Consider the following 23,341-nt stretch of genomic DNA (forward strand, 5'->3'; position numbering starts at 1 on the left):
TTCGTTTTTTTCAATTTTAAATTGCCTATAAGTCGAAAACGATCAACTTTAGAGAAAAATTATAAGAGATCTTTTTTGTCCAGAATGGTCCAAAAAATTAAAGAAAAAATTGTTCGGGCCAAAAATATTGATTCTTGCAATTTGAATAAAAAAAAATTGTTAAAAAAAAATTGGCCCACTTTTCACGTGGGCGACTTCTTGAACCTTATTCTGGGATGTCTCACGAATGTGATTATGCAAAAAAATCTCATGGGAATATTTTTCCCTTCGAACCCGCCGTTTTCGCCTTGTCTAAAATATATCAGATAGCCACTAATTGACTGGCGACATTGAACTGGCGGCATCGAAACGGCGGCGATGAAACGTCCTAGACCCGAAATAAGTAGTGATCATTCTTTATTAGAAGGAAAAATTAAAATAAGCAGAAACGAAGTTGATAAGACTCCGGAACCTATAAGAAACTAAAGCGGAAGAATTAGGACATACAAACTAAGGAATATCGAAACCAGGAATAAGTATGCAAAAGAAACAGAAAAAGAGTTTGAACAGATTGATAAAAGTGAATATATAAACAATGTGGAAGTTAAATGGACTACATTTAAAGAAATACTCTTAACAACGTCAGAGAACGTTTGTGGATTTACAAAAAGAAACAACAACAAAAAACAGAAGAGCTGGTGGAATACAGATATTAAAAAGAAGTGAAAGAGAAGAAACGTTTATGGAAAATGTATCTACAAAACAGAAATCAGTTGGTCTACGATAAATATAAAGACCAAAGAAACAAAGTTAAAACAATGGTTAAACAAGAAAAACAAAATGCATAGGAAGATTTTGGGAAAAGTAGGGAAGAAAATAGAACCCATAGTAATAAATAATTTTACCGAGTCCTAAAAAATATGAGAAAGGAACCACAAATGAAGCTGCAGCAGGTTAAAGATCGGAATGGGAATATAATATCTGAAGAAGACATTATAGAAAGATGGAAAAAATATTTTATGAAACTTTTAAGCAAAGACAAGACAACAGTAGACAGCAAGACAGTAACGGTAAACAATACAACCACAGAAGAACAAGATGGAATTGGGGACAATAAAATACAAATTAATGAAGTGGAAGATGTCTTAACCCAATTAAAAATAGGCAAAGCTGCAGGTATAGATGGATTAGATGCCGAGTTGTTGAAATATCTGGGAGAATTGGGCAAAAAGAAACTTTATGAACTGTTAAACCTAACATGGAAAACTAAAAAAATACCGAGTGACTGGAACGTGGCTATAATATTGCCTATACACAAAAAATGAGATTCTAGAGAATGTGGAAATTACGGAGGCATATCGTTGCTCTGTGCAACATTAAAAGTCTACGAAATTATCCTAGAACGGAAGCTCCGGAATTTAGTCGAGCCTAGATTAGTAGATATTCAAAGTGGGTTTAGGCCTGCACATAACGTCCAGGACCATATCTTCACTCTACAGCAGATCATCGAAAAAGCCATACTAAAGGATGCAACGGTATATTTGGGATTCCTAGATATAAAAAAAGCTTTTGACATGGTGAGCAGAGAGGGAATATGGCAAAGCTTGACAAATAAGGAAGTAGATATGGAACTGATAACCAAAATCCAGAGTTTGTATTGCAATACCATAAATCAAGTAAGAACAGGTAATCTTATTTCCAGCAAATTTACGAATAACGACGGAGTCAGACAAGGAGGGGTATTGAGCCCCGTACTGTTTTTGTGTGTAATAGATGAAGTAATTAAAAAGTGCTGGCCAAAAACAAAAAAATATACCATAGGATACAGAAACCTACAACAAATAAAAATCGAAGCCTGTGTATTTGCAGATGATATTGTTATTGTGGTAAGAACTGAAAGAGCTCTGGAGGAGAACATAAGAATCTGGGAGGCAGAATTAAAAAATTAAAATCTAATAATTAATATAGAAAAAACAAAAATAATTGCAATATCCAAGAAAGATGTTAAGCTAAATATTGAAATCCAAGACAAAAAATAGAACAGGTAGATATATTTAAATACCTTGGAATAATTTTAAATAAGAAGGGGACACAAGAAGACGAAATTGGAAATAGGATAAAAGCAGCCACAAGAACATATCATTCGCTGTATAAAAACTTCTTAAATAAAAAAGAAATAACCAGGAAAAGCAAAATGAAAATATTTAAAACAATTTACGTACCTATCACTACATATGGAGCAGAGAATTGGGTATTGAACGACAAACAAGAAAAGATATTGCAAGCCGCCGAAATGAGGTATTTAAAAAGAGTCGTGGGAGCTAGGAGAAGCGATAAAAGACGTAGCGAAGATATTAGAAGAGAATTAAAAGTAAAATCATTAAAGGAAAAAATCCCTGAAAAGAAATTAAAATGGGCTGGGTACTTATTTAGAATGAACGATGGCAGTCAGGTTAAAATGACATGGGAAGCGAGGCCGATAGGGAAAAACAGGAGAGGCCGACCAAGGAAAACGTGGAATACAAGTGTGATGGAAATATTGCAGAAGAGAGGAAAATCGTGGCAGGAAGCCAAAGAATTAGCTAGGGACCGAAAAAGTGGCATAACTTCGCAGATAATAACGAGTAAAGAAGACAACTCGACACCTTACGGTATAAGAGGATCATCGATTATGTATGTATATGTAAAAACTTGAATTGTTTCTTTAGTCCTTCTTATTACTTTTATTATTTTTGGTTCACTAATTAATTTTTTCCATACCACATATCGCACATTTTGGTTATATATGTGCCCTTGATTTTAAAGAACCCTTATTAAATATTGACAAAAACAATGAAATTTAAAATATCTTAGGAACTTAACAGCATCAGAACCTACTGTCTATAACTTATGGAAAGACGTAACAAAATTAAAAAAGGCCTCAATTTAGAAACCCTCCTATACGTATTCCAGATGATCACTGAAAAGTAATGAGGACAAAGCCAATGTTTTTGCCGAGCAATTAGAAAAATCCGCTGAAAACTTCGACATTGAAGATACAGTCAAAGCATTTTTGCAAATCCCTGATCAACTGAAACTACCTACAGATCATCCCAAATCCTTTTTTCAGTGCGTCACAGATTAGCGAATTCTCTCTAACGCCTTACAGTTGGAAGTGACAGAAAAAACATACCTCTGTGATTATTATACATTGAACTTATAGGCTATTGATTATATTCAAAATAAGATAGCTAAAAGGAACTACAACGTTAACGGGGTTTTATTATTTCATATGGTCAATGGACATCTATATATGAAAAAACCGCGGAGTGCTACCATTTAAAGGGGTGCGTTTTTGAGAAATGGGTGAATTAGTCCCTGGGCACAGGTTACATTAGGGTGAGTTCTATGCACTTTTGGTACAAACATATCTACATAAAAAGTGTTCCTGGTTAAATTTACTATCTAAATATTACTTTCTAAAGTTAATAATACTTATTTTTACAAAAATATATTCAAAAGAAAAAGCACAAAGAAACCCAAAAGAATGAAATTTTGTTTTTTGTCCTATAACTTTTGTCCACGAGGATATAGATATAGATATTGCTTTATAGAAAAAAAACCTACACATTTCTTCTTTAAAATGTTGTTTAGAAGAGGTACCTAATTAGGATTTATAGTTTTCGAGATATGATTTTTCAAAGTTCGCCACTCACAGCAATTTTGGGCAATTTTCCTTGTTATTTCGCAAATATTGTTCTGTAGTTTTTTTCTACGTAACTTTAGGTATATGCAATGGTACACGTAATAGGAATAGAAATCAATTACCTTTAAAATGGTCTACTGTGTAACGTTGTACGACTTTTTTTAAAGAGATTATGGTTTTTCAAGCTTTTATACTTCTAACGATTTTTTATCATATAATATAAAAATAAAAAAATATTATTATATAATATATTATATATTATATAATATATACTATATATAATATTATATTATATTGTTGTTCTGAAGCTATTTTCTTGTGGCATTTTTATAATCAAGTACATTCAAATGGGAAATAAGCCACAATTTTACCTAAAAATGATTTTATTAACGTTTCGACGCCCAAGTTGGGTGTCGTTGTCAAAATACAAAATAATTATTTTGTATTTTGACAACGACACCCGACTTGGACGTCGAAACGTTAATAAAATCATTTTTAGGTAAAATTGTGGCTTATTTCCCATTTGAATGTACTTGATTATATTATATATTATAATATAATACCTAAAATAAAAAAATATTATTTTTTACATTTTTTACGATTATTTTTGAAATGTCTCATTATAACTTCTTTTTTCTTGTACATGAATATCTATATATATAAAAGAAAGTCGAGTTATGTTAGTTACACTGATAATAACTCGAGAACGGCTCATCAGATTGTTATGAAATTTTACAAGTGTATTCTACCGGACTGGGAATAGGCATAACTCTGAATTCATGCCCGTACGTCATAAAGGGGCTTGCCCCCCTGATATATTTTTTAAATTTTTTGACAAACCGTTTTTTCTTAATTTTGTATGATGTAGAAGCAAAAGATACATACAATCCTAAATTTTCACTTTTTTATCTTCAACCGTTATTTTTTAATAGCCATTTAAATATTTTACATCTATATATATAAAAGAAAGTCGAGTTATGTTAGTTACACTGATAATAACTCGAGAACGGCTCATCAGATTGTTATGAAATTTTACACGTGTATTCTACCGGACTGGGAATAGGCATAACTCTGAATTCATGCCCGTACGTCATAAGGGGGCTTGCCCCCCCTGATATATTTTTTTAATTTTTTGACAAACCGTTTTTTCTTAATTTTGTATGATGTAGAAGCAAAAGATACATACAATCCTAAATTTTCACTTTTTATTTTCAACCGTTATTTTTTAATAGCCATTTAAATATTTTACATCTATATATATATATATATATATATATATATATATATATATATAAAAGAAAGTCGAGTTATGTTAGTTACACTGATAATAACTCGAGAACGGCTCATCAGATTGTTATGAAATTTTACAAGTGTATTCTACCGGACTGGGAATAGGTATAACTCTGAATTCATGCCCGTACGTCATAAAGGGGCTTGCCCCCCCTGATATATTTTTTAAATTTTTTGACAAACCGTTTTTTCTTAATTTTGTATGATGTAGAAGCAAAAGATACATACAATCCTAAATTTTCACTTTTTTATCTTCAACCGTTATTTTTTAATAGCCATTTAAATATTTTACATCTATATATATATATATATATATATATATATATATATATATATATATATATATATATATATATATATAAAGAAAGTCGAGTTATGTTAGTTACACTTTGTTAGTTTGTTGCCATACTCCTCCGAAACGAATTGACCGATTTTCATGAAATTTGGGAAATTCCGAACAAAACGCTGCTATTTTTTCTTCTCTAGCGCAGTCCGTTTCCGAAATAGCGAACCGTAAGCCGTAGCAAAATTCTGAGCACAGAAGAAGAACGAATGGGAAATTTCATAAAAGAAAACTGCAACAGATTAACTTTTGGACTCAAATTGGATAAAATATGAATTTTTTAATTTTACGAATTTTCAAAAAATCTTGCTTTCGCGTGTGCAAACCATCCAGTTTATTTATGTTTAGTAGATGAACTAACGAAAAATATCATGTACACTATTGCATGTATTAAATAATTGATAATATTTTTTGTTATTGTGATAATTAATTAATATTTAGAATTTTAACCTTTAACTACCCGCACATCAAAATATAACATAACTACACGCTTGGCGTTCTTTATACGCAACAAGAAAATATACTTAAAACAGCGGATTTGTTTTTTTTTTGAAAAATTACACTTATTTGTTTGTTATAAACCTTACTCGGCGTCAGCGGATACTTGGAGTTCCTTCTCAGTAAGCAAATTGGGATATATAACTGGAATCTGATTCCATGATAAATAAAATTGCTAATAATATTTTTTTGAAACGATATTTTTTACCTGAGAAAAAGTATTGTTTATAAAGAAAAATATATTTGTGCCATAATGACTAAAAAACATTTGAAATATGTACTTAGATTACTAATTGTATTACTATAATTGTGGCGTATGTTATCCACCACCGGAAACAACAAATAATAAATTGTAAATTACGATCTTCCTAGAATGCCGATTATAACGAAACTAAATCCAGTGTAAAGCACATTCCAGTGATAGGTTAGATAAATAAACAAAGACAAAAATTAAATTTTTAAATTCATTTGTAGTAGAATTCTTATATGTGGCGTACAAAAATACGCCAGCGCGTGTAGTTAAAGTTTAAGGTATGAATTAAAATAATAAAATTTATTTTACTTTAAAACCTAAACAGTTTTTCCATTCTCTTAGGCCAAAAATATTTTGCTACCTACTACATTCTCATATTTTGACGTTTATTTGTGTCAGTCGAAATGATTTGTAAATTTTGAGGTTAATGCCCCTTAATGCTAACAACCATATTGTCATCGAGAAAACTCAGTTGCCTCAGTTATCTCAATATAATACAATGTATGTATTTATGTATCTAAATCTATATATTGTATGTTCCCTATGTCCAGCTGAACGATTTACGTACTGTATACGTGGAATATCATATAATTTGTCATATTATGTATCTTTCTTATGTATTGTACCCTCGGAGATCGCTGGGAAAATTTAGACTCAAAATAACAAAATCCAGTTTGGCAACACTGTGTGAATGTTGATAGTATCATATCCCTTTTAAGATAAACAGAACTGTAATTTAATCCAGACAAATTAATATATTTTTGGCCAGCAAAAATGAGATTTTTCAACCAAATACTGTCTCAAATATGATGTGCAAAATAATTTTTAATTGTTTTCCACTCATTAAATCGTTATCGTCCAGTTATTGTCTTAATTATTTTAACTTTTAATAAGTGTCGACTAATTCTGAATGATTAATAAGTTGTTAAAACATTTTATCTGTAGCGGCTTCTGGAATGCCTTAAAACTATCGGATTTAATTCGACTATACTTACAAATTTTGCATAAAATATTTGGACATATAATTTTCTTTTTTATTCGAGGAAATTGCATTTCGATCAATTTTCATGTCTAGAAATTCATTTTCGAGCAGTTGATTTTGAGTAATTGATTTTTAGCCATTACGTTCAAGCAACTGATCTATAATCAAAATTATGACAGATTATCTAATTATGACACACTATCTAAGGTGCAACGAAGTTCACCGGGTCAGCTAGTACTATATATTGCACAATAAAGAGCAATATTTATATTTAAATATTTAATGGAAACCGAGTGATTTTTTGATATTTTTTTACCTGTATTATTTAAAATTATTTCTTTTACAAAAATTACATAAACATTAGTCTTAGAAAACATTAAAGTCGCATCAGGAGATAAGACTCAAACAACACCTATCCACCGCATCTTCCCGAGCAACATACATTAGTAGCACCAGTCAAAATCAATGATAACATATAACATGTTGTGGTGAAGAAATAATTGAACAAATAATGAATCAGGTTCAAAGTGCAAATTATTACTCTGTCATGTTTGACGAAATGACCGACGGATCACACGTGGAATAGCTTTTCTCTAAATGTGAGATACATACACAATAACAACATTGGTGAAGACTTTGTCAAGTTCATTGACGCTTATGAGAACATAAAAATAATTAGTTAAAATCAGAAAGAGGGAAAGAACAAGGCCTGACAGGTGAAGCACTGGAAAAAATAGTATTAAACTTGTTGAAAGAACTGCACTTAGATCCGAAGAAATGTGTCCTGACTTTAATAGTACTTTAATAACTATAAGTTTGGAATGTCTTTATGGCACTCAAAAGTCTGTGAAGAGTGCCTTAAAACTAGCTATTATAACCCTCATTTTTAAAAATTTTCCCCAGACCATCCGGTACCCCTCTCAAAAAAAAGTTCATGGCCCCTTCCGAAAATCTCTCCTGGATCCGCCCTTGATTGTATATATAATGCTTGCCCCCCAATCAAAATTTCAAATGACGCTCCTGTATGTGCAGGAGGTACATGCAGCCCAGGAGAGGTGAAGTTCCTTTAACTATATATGATATGACCACAATTACAAGTAAGGGTCAGGAGGAAGAGAACAGGGGAAATCGTCAGACTATTTTCAAGGTTCCTGTAGAGAAATGGGTGACGGGGATGGGATAAGAGACTACTCGCAATTCTTTTGAAATTGAGGGAAGAGATGGAGACACTGGAGATCAGAGTAATTATATTATCACAGAATGGGGGGCTGTAGAGGTAAGGCAGATTCTGAAAGTAATCTTCATGGGTATGGACATCCACCTCTCACTGAAGAGTACGAACGCGGGGACGCAGAAGTTGATTGTGAAGGGAGGTGGAAAATCCTACGCCGAGTTGCTAATCAAGGGTAGCGCAGACACGAGGAGGGATGGGATTAGTGTCAAAAGGGCTAAGAAGACTGGGGGCGGGGACCTCAACCTCGAAGTGGCAGAAAAAGAACCAGTCGAGCACCTGAAGAAGACTATCGTGGTCCGCACGGAGGGAAACACAGTACAAGATGTCCGGAGCTATCAGGACCAGGTGAAAATATTTGATATAGACGGAGATGTCACAAAGGAAGAAATCCTGAAGGTGGTTCGGAGGTATACCGGAGCAGGAAGCCTAACGACGTCAAAGTCGTCTCTATGGGAAAATGGATAAGGCAATACAACCGTTACAGTCGGAATCGCAGCCAAGAAGGCACTGGAAAGAGAGAACATATACCCATTGGCCGGAAGTCGTGCAAGATACGAGAGAGTCTGCATGTGCCTCAGCGGTACCTCATATGCCTGCCTTTCGGGCATAGTAAAACCGACTGCAAGGGAAAAAACAAACCGGACTCCTGCTACCGATAAGGCAAGGGGGCACTAGGCACGAGATTGAAGTAGTGAGGCGACTTTCTGTCTTACGTGTTAAGTCCGGTCACAGAGCCGACAGCTTACAGTTCTGGGAGTATAAAAAACTGATCCTGGAAAAGCGGGGCCTCAAAAGAGACCCTGCCACAAGGGACAAAGAAAGGGTGGATGAAAGCACCTAGGACCAGGAATCGGACAAAAACATCTAATACGAAGTTCCTTCAAATAAATGTGGGAAGGGCGAGGACCGCTCACGACGTTGCAGAAACACTTGCACGAAGAGAAAGTTGTGACGTGATCCTCTTTCAGGAGTCCAATGTAAAGTTGGTCTCTCGACAAAGAATCATTAAACATAGGAGATCTAATGGGAACGGGAAAAACCTATCAAAATGGATCCACGCCACGGGGATTACTTTGCTAAATGACGGTAAGGCACCTACGTTTGTGAGAGATTAATAGTGAATCCTTTCTGAACATCTCACTGGTTTCAACGTCACTTCTAAACAGGGTCATAAGCTAGACTGTTTTGGTAGAAGAATCGCTCAGCTTACATAACTATGTGAACTTTGAAATAACGAGCAAAAGGAAGAAACAGGAAGATAGAGATATCGATCTAAAGAGACTTTTAAATGAGGAGGTTTTTATGGATGTTTTTGGCTTGATTGGTCCGAGATGCGAGGATGTAAGTTGATCGAGGGTCTAAGAGCGACATCTCAGTTGGCTTATGTGAAGTCAAACGGGAGGTATGAAAGGACACAACCATACTGGTGGAATGAGCGGCATGAATATCTGAGGACAAATTTTATTAGAGTAAGAAGGGTACAACAAAGTTCAACTCCTATCAGGTATCAGATTAGCTTTAAAGGTAGCAGATTAGATAAAGAATGCCTGATACCAGTTGAACGAGTTGAATTTTGTTGTACCCACTGGCTTCATTATGTAGCAATCTAGGGTGCAACAATCTTATATGTATAATGTAGAAGTGAAAATTGTCTTCGAGGGCGCCGCTCTTTGCATCTAAGCTATTTATTAAAATAGAATCAGCGGGGATTGATACCTACGAAAGGCGCCTGAATCGCAAAAAATGGGCTTCGAGGGCGGCACGCATCGCATCTAAGCTATTTGATTATCTGATACCTGATACATGTTGACAAGTTGTATTTTGTTCATTGTCTGGCTTCATTATTTAGGATTCTGGGGCGCAAAAATCCAGTACATATACCGTAGTTATGGAGCGCAGAAAAATACATCTGTATAATTTAGGCCAATTGTGGGATCTAACACTCTTTATATCAGATATCAGTTAATCAAATAGCTTAGATGCGAAGCGCAGTGTCCTCGAAGACCATTTTTTACAATGTGTGCGCTTTTCGTAGGTATAAATATCCACTATTTCTATTATATAAGAAACAGCGGAAATTGATACCTATATGTTTTCGAGGGCGTCGATAAAAATTTTCTTCGAGGGCGCCGCTTGTTGCATCTAAGCTATTTATTAAAATAGAATCAGCAGAGATTGATACCTACCACAGGCGCCTGAATCGAAAAAATTGTCTTCGAGGGCGCCGCGTCTAAGCTTTTTATTATAATGGAAACAGCGGAAATTGATATCTACGAAAGGCGCCCGAATCGTAAAAATTGTCTTCGAGGGCGCCGCTTGTTGCATCCAAGCTATTTATTATAAAAAAACAGCGGATATTGATACCTACGAAAGGTGCCCGAATCGTAAAAATCGTCTTCGAGGGCGCCGCTAGTTGCATCCAAGCTATTTATTATAAAATAAACAACGGATATTGATACATACGAAAGGCGCCCGAATCGTAAAAATTGTCTTCGAAGGCGCCGTCCGTCGTAGCTAAGCTATTTGATTTTCTGATGCCTGATACTTACAAGTTGTCTTTTGTTGTACCGACTGGCTTCATTATGTAGGATTCTGATTACTGAGGCAAGTAAAAATATTTTTTAGGGGAATGTTAGCTGCATCATCTTTGTGTAAAGGTGCAAAAAAATTTTTTCCAGTTAAATTTTTTTATGGATAGATACTAACGAATGCAAAAGGCGCACCGGCCCGACGGCCGGTGGGCCGGCGGGCCAGTCCGGGCCTGCCCGTGACACTTCGCGAAATGAACATCAGATCGAAAAACTGCAAAATACACGTATTCAATATTTTTGGTATCGAATGATACCAAACACGACCCCCCACGGAGGTGAGGTGGGGGGTTACTTTAAAATCTTAAATATGAGCTCTCATTTTTTATTGCAGACTTGGATTCCTTACGTAAAAATAAGTAACTTTTATTCAAGACATTTTTTCAAATTATGGATAGATGGCGCTATAATCGGAAAAATCGATTGTTGGAAATGGAAAATTAAATTAAAGAATGGAAAGTCTCCACTTAAATGGAAAACTTTACTTAACTTTTTTTGGTTTTAGAACCTAATCTTCACAACTCAATAGGTCCCCATAACGCTTGAGTAACTGCAAATTTAGCATACTTTCCTCCCCTACCCCTCCCCCTAATGATATGGTAAAATGACAATTGTAATTTCTAGGTTAGTACTTTTCAGCGACGTAAATATAAATATGTTATATCATTGGTATATTCGGACATTGTATAGTGAAATTTAATTTTATAATATGTATTTATTTTAATATTAAAATCATTAAAATATTTTTTCTACAACCGTGTTAAAAATGCAATTTTTAGCACTCCATACGAGCGTTAAAAATGCTACTTTCAGGCACTAGTGCTTTAAAACTTTTAAGGCACTGCAGTTCGTATTGACCGTATAGGCAATTTTGATGTACCCAGTAAGCACAAGTACGTACATAAGACATACTAAGTACGTACTGATGGGACATAAAGTACGTACAATGTACTACTTTGCTGTACGAAGTACGTACTTAATACGTACATAAGACGTACGTTTTCCAAATTATGGTACGTACCTAGTACGTACTGAAGATACGTACCTAATACGTACTGACGGTACGTACCTAGTACGTACTGACGGTACGTACCTAGTACGTACTGAAGGTACATACCTAGTAGATACATATTGAAGGTATGTACGTAGTACATACTATACAGTGATGAGCGCACTAATAACCGACAAAATAACGCAAAAGATGGAAAACATATTAAGTTGTGAGATAAAAAGAGATTAACCTAGTGAAGGTGTTAAATTTAGCAATAGTAACTTGTAGATTGACATTATATTGATTGTTTCCCACCTTGAGACGTATCGGACGATTTTGAGAAATGCCACTGTCACAGTGACAGTTTTAGTTGACATACTCCTCTGATACGTCTAAAGGTGGGAAACAAATAATTTTAACAACTCTACTAGTTTTATTTCTTTTTATCTCACAATTTAATATGTTTTCCATCTTTTGTGCTATGTTGCCGGTTATTAGCGCGCTCATCAGTGTATATACATAATATTATGTACATACTATACACACTTATGATGATTTATGTAAATAAAAGTAAATATAGGTGAATGTATCTTTATTATTTAAAAAATAAATAAATTCAATTTTTATTCTGATTCCTTTTCCTTGAAAGTTTTTAAGCGATCCCCGGCTCTCCTCAACCATCGTCCAATTTCTTGCTCCGCCACCTTCTTATCACTACATTTTTGACTTTTTATTGCAGCTTCTATAAAGAAAGAATATCAAATTATAAAACTGGGTACTTTTGATAAAGAATATTTTATCACAACCATCATCAACTGAAGCATTAATTAACCCATGGAAATACACCCATATAAATAAATAATACTGCTAAATGTATGTCTGCCTTGTGTGTCTCCGAAAATCAATTCATTTTTGCAACTGCTCTAAATATTTAGAAATTTAGAAGTGGGTTGTTTTTTACAATAATTTAAAAAAATCTGTTTTAAGACTGATGTGCCTCTAGTACAATTAAATGCTTTATTTTAAGCCCAATAAATTATAGTTAACTGTATAGTACATATCTTTGTTACATAATGCATTTAATTACAGTCAAATATAGTTTAAATACAGTCAAATTTATGCAGTGCGCAAATGAAAATTCTTCGTGTCAGGAAAACAAATCCTATTAGTGTAAACCCCTTCAATGTCACATTTACCGCAAGACATCTAACCAGAATGACCTTTAGTACATGTAATGTATGCTTTAGCAGGAGCATCACAAATAAAACCTTTAATTTTAATAAAATAAGTTCTACTTTCATATTTCATACCATTATTAATTATTTCTATGGCATCTTCTACAAATTTTTCTAAAAATAAATTAGAATCTTTGGGTTTCTCATAACCGTGATATATACCAACTATATCAACTGGCCCCTGTTTCGGATATAAACTGCATAAAATCGGATACACTTGACTGGATGAACTTTTTGAAAGTGGAAGACCATCTATATTAATTAAAATTTCTACAGTATCAAGAGACTTCTCCAGAATACTGAGACAGTAGTTTTTGCAAACAATTTCTCAATCCAAAATGAATATAGTGACCTGAGTTTATTGGTTGTAGAATAGTTTTCCTTGGAGTGTGTAACAGAGTTCTAGCATCTCGGGATAATTCAGGATGATATGGTTTTAAAATATTTAACAGGTCATTAATAGCCACATGTGTAATATTATGTTTACAGCACCATTCTGATAAGCTACTGGTAAGACTTTTATGTAGTATCCTCCGTAGTATCACTAATACATTTTTCATCTTCTAATAATATATTCTCATATTCAAAACAGAGTGTGTCTGAAAGAGAGTGTGGTAATGGATGATGTTCTAAATTTTCAAAAACAGCCATTGAATTATCATTAGTGTCTGTCATATCCATAGTTTTATTATCTAAACTAGTATTTCACTTTTCACTGAAATATTAAAACTAGATATTTTTTGCACATTCGTTTGCTTAAATCGTTTCAATTGCTTTGTAGCATTTTTGTAATGTTTACTATTTGATGACATGTCTAAAATTTAAAATAGATACCTAAATGATGAATTAATTGTTAAAATTACCTTTTTATTCACCAATATGAAAAAAAATTCATATTTGAAGTACAAAAACAAGCAAAACTTATGACTCTTAAAGTTTGCCAAATGGTTTTGTTTTAAATATACTTATTTTTTATTTAATTTTATTTATCTAACTTCCTCGCCCACAAAATACATTTTTCAGTATGACTATAATAAGTTAAAAAACACTCACCTCAATAAGATAACAGGAAACCACACTAAGCTCCAACACCAAAAATAAGTAAAAAAAAATCTAAATGAAACTGTCTTGCAATGAATTATCACATCAAAACTGTACTCGAGCACTCGAGCTGGAAGGAAAGTTCCTAACCAAATAAATTAGGTTAGGTTAACATAACCTGACATAATAAATCTTAGACAAGGAAAGAGAGCACTCTCTTTTTTCCTTGTCTAAGTAATAAATATGCCTTAGCTCTTCTTTCTCATGGTACATACTTAGACGTAATAGTACGTACTTAGTACGTACTCTTCTGTACGTACTGGTATGTACCCCAGTGTACGTACTTAAAACGTACATTTTACATCATGTACGTACAGTACCAAAATTGTACGTACTCAAAACGTACTGTGCTGTTTGGGTAATGCCAAAAAAATATAAAAATGGAATGTCAGTCAAGTTCAAGTAAAATTTTTGTAGATATTGTCCCGTAATTACGTTTGTAGAAAAAATATTGTATGATATGCGTTTTAAAAAGTACATTTTTAAGGCACTCATGTGAATTGCAGAACTCGCTTCGCTCATTCTGCAAACTTTCACATGCGTGCCTTAAACGTGTACTTTTAACACTTATATCATAAATAACTATTAAATATTATTAGGTTTGTTCTAGCATCCGTTTCAAACGGTTTGAAACCATTAGCGAATAGTGGACCAGCGCGAGTAGAGGGGATAGCACTGGTGACTGTATTCTCTCACTGACCAACTGTTTGCTGACGGTTTCTAATTAGTTTGACTGTTTGCTAGAACAAACCTAATATTTTGGCAAATATTTGTATAAATATTGATGTTCATATAAATATAAATATAATATTTTGACAACTGTCGAATAGTTTTATAATATTGAGCAAAAATTGTTTTTAAATTTTTAAATAAAACACCCTGTAACTCAGTAAGGAGCCATATTTTATTTAAGCGATTGTGGTTAAATCTTAGTATTTTGATGTCTTCTATCACTTATTAGCTAATGTTCAATTAATTATGGGACACCCTGTATATTACGTAACATGACATACTTACTCGAGATAAAAATTTCGTATATTTTAGTATTATTATAGTACTATCTTACCTTGTGGACCATGTTAAAATCACCAAACACATTTATTTTTTTGTTTACCACTAGCAATTTTTTTTCTTAAAGTCGTCCTGGTATGATCAGGGACGACAGCTCAAGATGACATCAAACCTCTTATTAGAAACACTAAGTACTACATAAGCTGCCTTATCGAAGCTTAAGGCTGGCCTATAGGAATCTGATTATAAAGATTTCCGAATTTCAAATCGAAACGTCAAAAATAAATATAAAATGTAATTTTCAGGAATTGTCGTTTAATCCTATATAATTGTTGTATTTTATATGTTCTTAATAATATCGTTTAATTTTCAGAAAATGATAATGAACTTCTTAAACAACCCGGAAGAGCGGATGCTTCTTTTAACCATCCCACTTACTGGCCAACTAACCCCATTAACGAGTTTCACTCCACAAGTCAAACAAAAATTTACCTATTTTATCAGAAAAAAGAAAGAAGTAGTCACTATGGAAAACTTTCGTGACATTTTATGTTTCGGCGACATGGCAGGTAGACCAATAGAAGAGATGGGAATTCTATTGGACGGAGTTTTTGTACCAGTCTTGTCCAACGTCGAGAATCAAAAAGGATGGCCGAAAGTTGTGGCCAATGATGTCGTTAGCCATGTCAGAAGTTTTAAAAATACCGTGGAACAGGTAACGATATTTATTAAAGCACTTGTTAGTTATTAGAAGTCTACAAAATTCATTCTCCAGTATCCAATATTTATAAGTAAACTCTTCAGGAATAGCTATAAACAGTTATAAAGTGACGTAAAAACTTTTTTTAACCTTTTTTATTTTTAAATGTTTTAAAATTAGTATCCTGCGCACAGTAGTAGATCGTTCGCTGCCTTATTTACCTCTTCAAATTTATTATTATATCCTTTGCGGCAATAAACCGTTACTAAACATATGTTGCTCTACTGATTCAGAGCTCTTCCTCCACGAAAACTGAGACCGAGCACGGAAGAGTTCTGAATTGAGCAGGGGCTCTTTAAGGCTGATTTATCTTAGGACGGGACGTGAACGGCACTGCTGTCTTACGAGGCACGTTGAAGAATCGTGCGATATCAAAGATATTGGCTAGTTTATAGTACAACGGTACGGAGCGACTACGGGTACGACTCGGGCCGTCTATCTATCCGAGTCGTACACGCCCCCTCCTAACATAAAATTAGGCTTTAAAACGCCGCGGAACACAGACTAGGCGGGGATGCCTCCAACTTCGACACAACGCGATGCAATGGCTGATAGGGAATAAGGAACCTCAAGCACCAATAACATAAACTATGTCTTCAGTTGAACCCATTGATCAACTTAGGAAATGGCATATGGCAGAAGCTACATAATTACTGAATCAAAGCTATATTGAAAGAGTATATGTAAATTCCTCGGCAGAATGGAGTAGAATTTGGATCCCCATATTGAAAGGGGAAATAAATAGGAAAAGATACCATGATTAGTAAGTCAGGATATATCATCTGTATTTTAAAATAACATACATATAAAATCAGTATTCGTGTTAACTTTGAGAGTAAACTAAATATAATACCAAATACTTACCATGTCCATATAGTATCATAAGGTTTTTTCCTGTGTTTTTGTCGTGACTTACTACGGATCACTAACACGAGAATTTTACTGTCATCATTGTATGATGTTGTCATTTTAAAGACAAATCACATGCTATCATTTTTTCTGAGGGATATCCTTCAGTTAAAGTTGATTTCATGTAATCGAATGAACTATCTTCCAATAAAGTCGTCCCAGTAACGTAACTCAATTTTTTACCAAACAACAAAAATAAGATTTGGTTAATTTGTTTTGTATTTCAAATACTAAAAAATACGAAAAAACCCATTAACGAATATAGAAGTTTAAACAAAATAGAAGCAGAACAATGTACCGCCTATATAGAAGAACTATGTAAGGAAGATACTGTAATACCTGAAGAAGAGGAAGAAACAGGAAATGAAGACGAATCCAATATAGACACAGAACTAGAAATCACAAAAGAAGAAATAAGGAACAACATACGTAAATTAAAAAACAGAAAAGCACCAGGATTCGATGGGATACCAAATGAACTCATGAAATACGTAGGAGAAACCTTAATCGAAACATAGATATCCTCGTTCAAGAAATAATAATGTAGCCAGCGTGTACCAGACCAGTGGAGGACGAGTATAACAATACATATACACAAGAGAGGAAACAGCAGAGACCCTAGAAACTGCCGTACCATCACCTTGTTGAGCACAACTCTTAAACTCTTAACAAAAATATTTGCCAATAAAGTAAATAAAGAATACACAATTAATGAGGAACAACAAGGTTTTCGGAAAAATAGGTCGACAATAGACGCCATATTCATAGCCAGACAAATTACTGAGAAAGCACTTGAATGTAATACACATTCATTTATGTGCTTTATAGATCTGATGTGTCAAGAGATCAACGACATATCCTGGTGCAGATATTGGTTCAGACCATAATCCTCTAATAGCTGACATCCAAGTGAAGCTCAAAAAAGTCGAAGAAAGCCCCAAAACACCAAAATTACATATATCAGCATCCAACAAAACGCTAATAGAAAATGACCTGAATAATCAGCTAAAGAATTCAACAAATGAAAACAATACAGAAATATGGAACACGTTTAAAGATCTCACCTGGAAAGTAATGGAAAAATATACAACAACGATGCAGAGGCACAAAAAACAACAATGGATGACTGATGAAATCCTGGAATTGATGGAGCAGAGAAGAAAACTGAAAGATAACAAGACAGAATACAAAGAAAAACAGAAACTAATTAAACAAAAGATAAAGGTAGCTAAAGAAAAATGGATGGAGGATAAATGCAAGGAATTAGAAAAGTTGAATGAAAAACATGATACGTTTAATATGTTTAAAAAAGAGAAGTAGCTGGTCTTTATCATAAGAAAACTCCACATACTTTAACCGATTCGTCGGGAAAAATGATAATAGACGAACACGAAATTCGAACTACCTGGTATAATTATATAAATGAACTGTACAATGATGATAGACCCGAAGAACTGGAGACTTTAGATGAAGGTGAAGGACCAGAAATACTGAAATTAGAAATACTACATGCTATAAATGAGGTGAATTTCCTCATTTATGAGCTGTGAAAGCTCATAAATGAGGAAAACATTGGAATACTAGTCAAACTTTTCAATGATGTTTATTCGACTGGTGATATCCCTGAAGATTGGTTAAAGTCCGAATTCATAACCCTACCAAAAAAACAACGTCCAAAAAACTGTAGCGATTATAAAATGATAAGCCTTATGAGCCACACTTTGAAAATCTTTCTACGTATCATTCACAGTACAATCAGAGATAAATGTGAAGAAGGCCAGGATGAAACACAATTTGGCTTCAGAAATGGACTGGGAACCCGGGACGCACTCTTTGCACTAAATGTGTTATTGCAGAAATGCCGAGATCAAAGGAAAGATGTCTTTGCTGTATTTATTGACTATGAGAAGGCCTTTGATCGGGTACAACATCACAAATTAATTAAAATATTAAAGGATAAAGGAGTTGATAGTCAAGATGTACGAAACATAGAAAAATTATACTGGCGTCAAACAGCGACAGCTTGCATAAATCGAAAATCAACAGAAATATGCAATATACAAAGAGGTGTCAGACAGGGTTGTATACTGTCCCCACTGTTATTCAATTTATATTCAGATAGAATATTTAAGGAAGCGCTGCATAATTTGGAATGGGGTGTGAAAGTTAATGGAATTCTGATAAATAAATCAGATATGCAGGCGACACAGTTATTTTAAGTGATGATATAAATGGATTACAACACCTTTTAAATGCCATTGACACAGTGGGAAGAGAGTTTGGCCTAAATATAAACTGTTCAAAAACAAAATACATGGTATTTAGCCGTTTGGCCCATCAAGATTCACGGTTATATGTTGATGGTCATATAATTCAAGGAGTACCCAGTTTTAAATATCTTGGTTGCCATATTACTGAACAACTAGATCCAGATAAAGAGATAAAATGTAGAATCGAGATAGCCCGCACGATATTTTTAAAAATGAGGTCATTCTTCTGTAATGATACCTTGCAACTTCAACTTCGAAAGCGCATGATTAAATGCTACATTTGGTCAGTCCTCTTGTCTGGTGTCGAAGCATGGACATTAAAAATATCCACCATTAACCGTTTGGAGGCCTTTGAAATGTGGCTGCACAGACGTATACTGAAAATAACATGGACAGCTATGCTGACAAATGTGGCAGTCCTTAAGAGAGCAAATGCTACCCGCGAGCTGCTTGATAATATCAAATATAGAAAGATGGCCTATTTTGGACACGTAGTAAGGGGAGACCGGTATAATATTCTTCAACTTATTATGATGGGTATAATCGAAGGACGCAGAGGAATTGGTAGAAAGCAGGCCTCTTGGTTGAAGAATATCCGGGAGTGGACAGGAATAAAGAAAGCAAAACACCTATTTAGAATAGCTCGAGACAGAGACAGTTTCACCATGTTAATCGCCAACGTCAAGGGGACTTGATAGGGCACGTTAAGAAGAAGAAGAATAGATCTGACTAAGGCCTTCGATTGTGTAAGATTGGCAGATGTGCTAAGATTGCTAAAGGAGAAAAATCAGCCCAACAAGATGATAAGGATAATTAAAGACATTGATACGAAGAACAAAACAAGAATAAAAGTCGAAAATGAACTAACATCGGAAATAGAAATCAACTCGGGAATCAGACAAGGGGATAGCTTGAGCCCATTGCTTTTTAATTTAGTCATGGACAAAGTCATAGAAAACATTAAAGATACTGGAAAAGGATATAAGATGGCGGAAAAACAAATAAAAATCCTCTGTTATGCCGACGACGCAATCTTAATCTCCGATAACGAGGATAACCTACAGGGAATGGCACAAACTTTCAATACAGTGGCGAAGAACTACAACATGAAAATATCAACAGCCAAGACAAAATCCCTGGTAGTGTCAAGGGAACCCATAAGATGCAAATTAGTAATGAACAACGAACTAATTGAACAAGTCTCGAGATTCCAATATCTGTGACTCGAAATATGTAGTTATGGAAATGTTAAAGAGAGCGTCCGAAAGCAAGAAAATAAAGCCAATTACGTGTCAGGATGTCTGAGGGATGTCATCTGGAGAAACAAAGATATGAGACTGGAAGGGAAAGTACGCATATACAAATCATGTGTAAGACCGATCATGACGTAAGCGATAGAAACAAGATGTGACACTGCAGAAACCAAGAGGATACTGAGAACATCAGAAATAAGAACGTTGAGGTCAATAACTGAGAAAACCCTGAGACAGAATACCAAACGACAGAATAAGAGATCTCTGTAACATACAAGATATAGTACGGTGGGGAAGACAGAGACGACGAGAGTGGAATCAGCATGTGACCAGAATGGACAGCGAGAGAATAGCACGTATAGCCAGGGATTCGAAGCCAACAGGCAAGAGACCAATAGGAAGGCCCTTTAAAAGGCCTTTTGGTGCACCATTCAAATTCATTATCACCATTTTGGAGGAGTTTGGTATCGTTATTTTATGTTTCAACACTCGCGAAATTTTTGACAAGCATTGACTTTTTGACTTTGACATTTATGAAATCCGTACGACACTGCAATTTTACAGTATTACAATATAAAAATTAAGGTGTAAACTATTTAGTGATCGTAACTGTACATATTTGTTGTAAAACTAATAACACTGGTCAACAAAAAAAATTGAAAAAAAAAATGAACAGACACTCTGATGGGTGTTCTTTACTAATTTTGGGTCGCTGAACTCGAATATGACCTCCGTTTTTTTCCATCACCCTCCATTTTTCCGCTCCCCCCTATTATTGCCAAAATAGTGGTGAAATAGGTAAATTTCGTTTAATTTGCTCATTTCGCCGCGATAAATGCCAACTTATAGATTAAAATTACAGTAAAATAATGATTAAGATCATGCCCAACGATAAACATAATTGGGGATCCGAGGGGGCGAAAAAAGGGGTATTTTTCTGAAAAAAACGTAAAAAATCAGCATTTTTCAGTATTTTCTTTGGAAAAAAAGCGACATTACAGGTCTTTTGCCATTTTTTACACCTTCCCAATACCCCCCTTGAACCGCCTTGCATCATCATATCTCTCTTTTTCACCCTCCTCCCTTAAAGCCCCCTCGTTCTTCAACAAGAAAAAAGAAACAAATATGGATGTACAAAAAAAAACAAGTTACCTATTTATTTGAAACAAACTCTTATGTGATTTTGATTGTATCTGAGAATTATGACAAAAATATGATTAGACAAGGTGGAGGGGGAGAAAAAGTATTGACATTAATCATAAGGCTAAGCAATCAAAAAGTCTGAAAAAAAACATACCTGCATCTACTTGGAAATTTTTCTCCTTTTGTAAGCGTCCTCCGGTGTTTCTCGAATTTGAGTCCAACAGTAGTCCGCCAACATACTAGGGTTCCATTTTCCAGCGTATCTCTTCTCCATTTGGGCAATCTGCTGATGAAATCTTTCACCATGCTCGTCCGAAACGGCTCCACAATTTTCCGGGAAAAAACTCAGGTGGGAGTGGAGAAAATGGACTTTCAATGATATATTGCAACCTAAAGCCTTGTAAGATTTAAGTAGCTCATCAATTCGTTGTTGATAGTCATCTGACCTTTTGTTTCCAAGAAAATTGCGACAAACAAAAACAAAAGATTCCCAGGCTCTTTTCTCTTTTCTTCACAAACTGTTGGAGAAAGCATCGTCATCAAATAACTGTTTAATCTGGGGTCCCACAAATACGCCTTCTTTGATTTTGGCATCACTTATATGCGGAAATTTTTGCTTCAGGTATAAGAATCCTTTACCATCCCTATTTAGAGCCTTAACGAATTGTTTAAAAAGGCCCAGCTTAATGTGAAGTGGAGGTATAATGATTTTTTTTGTCTACTAGGGGGCCAGTCTTTTCGCACATAATGTTGATCTTTAGCACGGCTGTCCCATTCACAAAGAAAGCAACAAAATTTAGTGTATCCAGCTTGCAATCCAGTTAATATTGCCACTACTTTGAGGTCAGCACAAACATTCCATTGATGATGATCGTAACTAATTTTTTCCAAAATTTTTCTTAGATTGTCATATGTTTCCTTCATACTGGTTGCATAGGCAACAGGGACCGATGGTAGATCATTTCCATTATTAAGTAAAACCGCTTTTAAACTAGTTTTTGAGGAATCAATGAAAAGTCTCCAGTTTTCAGATACGTATGGTATTTTTAGCTCAGTCATTAGTCCTGCAATGTTGTTACAGCTAATTAAATCGTCATCATCATCATCTCGCGAGAAAAAAGAAATGGAGGCGGAATTTCTTTTTCTGAAAAACGTAATATTGACATCTTTCTGCAGGAGATTTTTCTGCTGAAGTCGTGAACCAAGAAGCTCAGCTTTTATTTTAGGCAGGTCTAAATCGCGAACTAAGTCGTTCAATTCCTCCTGAGTAAAAAGTTGTGGTTCGTTCGAACCGTTAGGCGTGTAGTCTCCATCTTGGCTCCCATGTGAGGTCTCCTCTTCCAGTGGTGACGCATTCTGTTCAGTTGCTGATTCTTCATCATCTAGGGTGTAGTTTACGGATGGTATGGGAACAGGCAGCATATTACTATGTTCCACGGGTCTAATTGCCGAAGGGATATTCGGATAAGTGATGGTACGTTTCGATTTCCGCGAAAATCCAGATATTTTCGTCATACAAAAATAACAGTCCTCGGCATGAGAAGTGGGCTCACGCCAGACCATTGGTACAGCGAAGGACATCGGACGTGATTTCCCACGTAACCACGAACTTAAATTAGTGTAACAACTATTGCAACATAATTTTGGGGCCCATGGCTTGTCTTGATCCCCGACTTTGCAACCGAAATAATGCTCATAAGCTTTTCGAACCATCTCTATTTAAAGGTCTCCTTTGATTCTTAAAAGTTACTTCTCCACAAATATAACAGAAAGAATTCACATCATTCTTACAAAAACGCGGCATTGTAACTCCAAA

General features: G+C 34.7%; 1 protein-coding gene across 1 annotated transcript in view; it reads left to right on the forward strand.

The window, feature by feature from the left end:
- The window catches only part of LOC114326404 (dynein beta chain, ciliary-like), a 328,677-nt gene that overhangs the window by 19,705 nt on the left and 285,631 nt on the right, over positions 1–23,341 (forward strand). The window contains exon 2 of the mRNA XM_028274767.2: positions 15,564–15,905. Coding sequence (XP_028130568.2) covers positions 15,564–15,905 — 342 coding nt within the window. The remainder of the gene's footprint in view (positions 1–15,563; positions 15,906–23,341) is intronic.

This window comes from Diabrotica virgifera, chromosome 4 (assembly GCF_917563875.1).
Source record: "Diabrotica virgifera virgifera chromosome 4, PGI_DIABVI_V3a".
Taxonomy (NCBI): Eukaryota; Metazoa; Arthropoda; class Insecta; order Coleoptera; family Chrysomelidae; genus Diabrotica; species Diabrotica virgifera.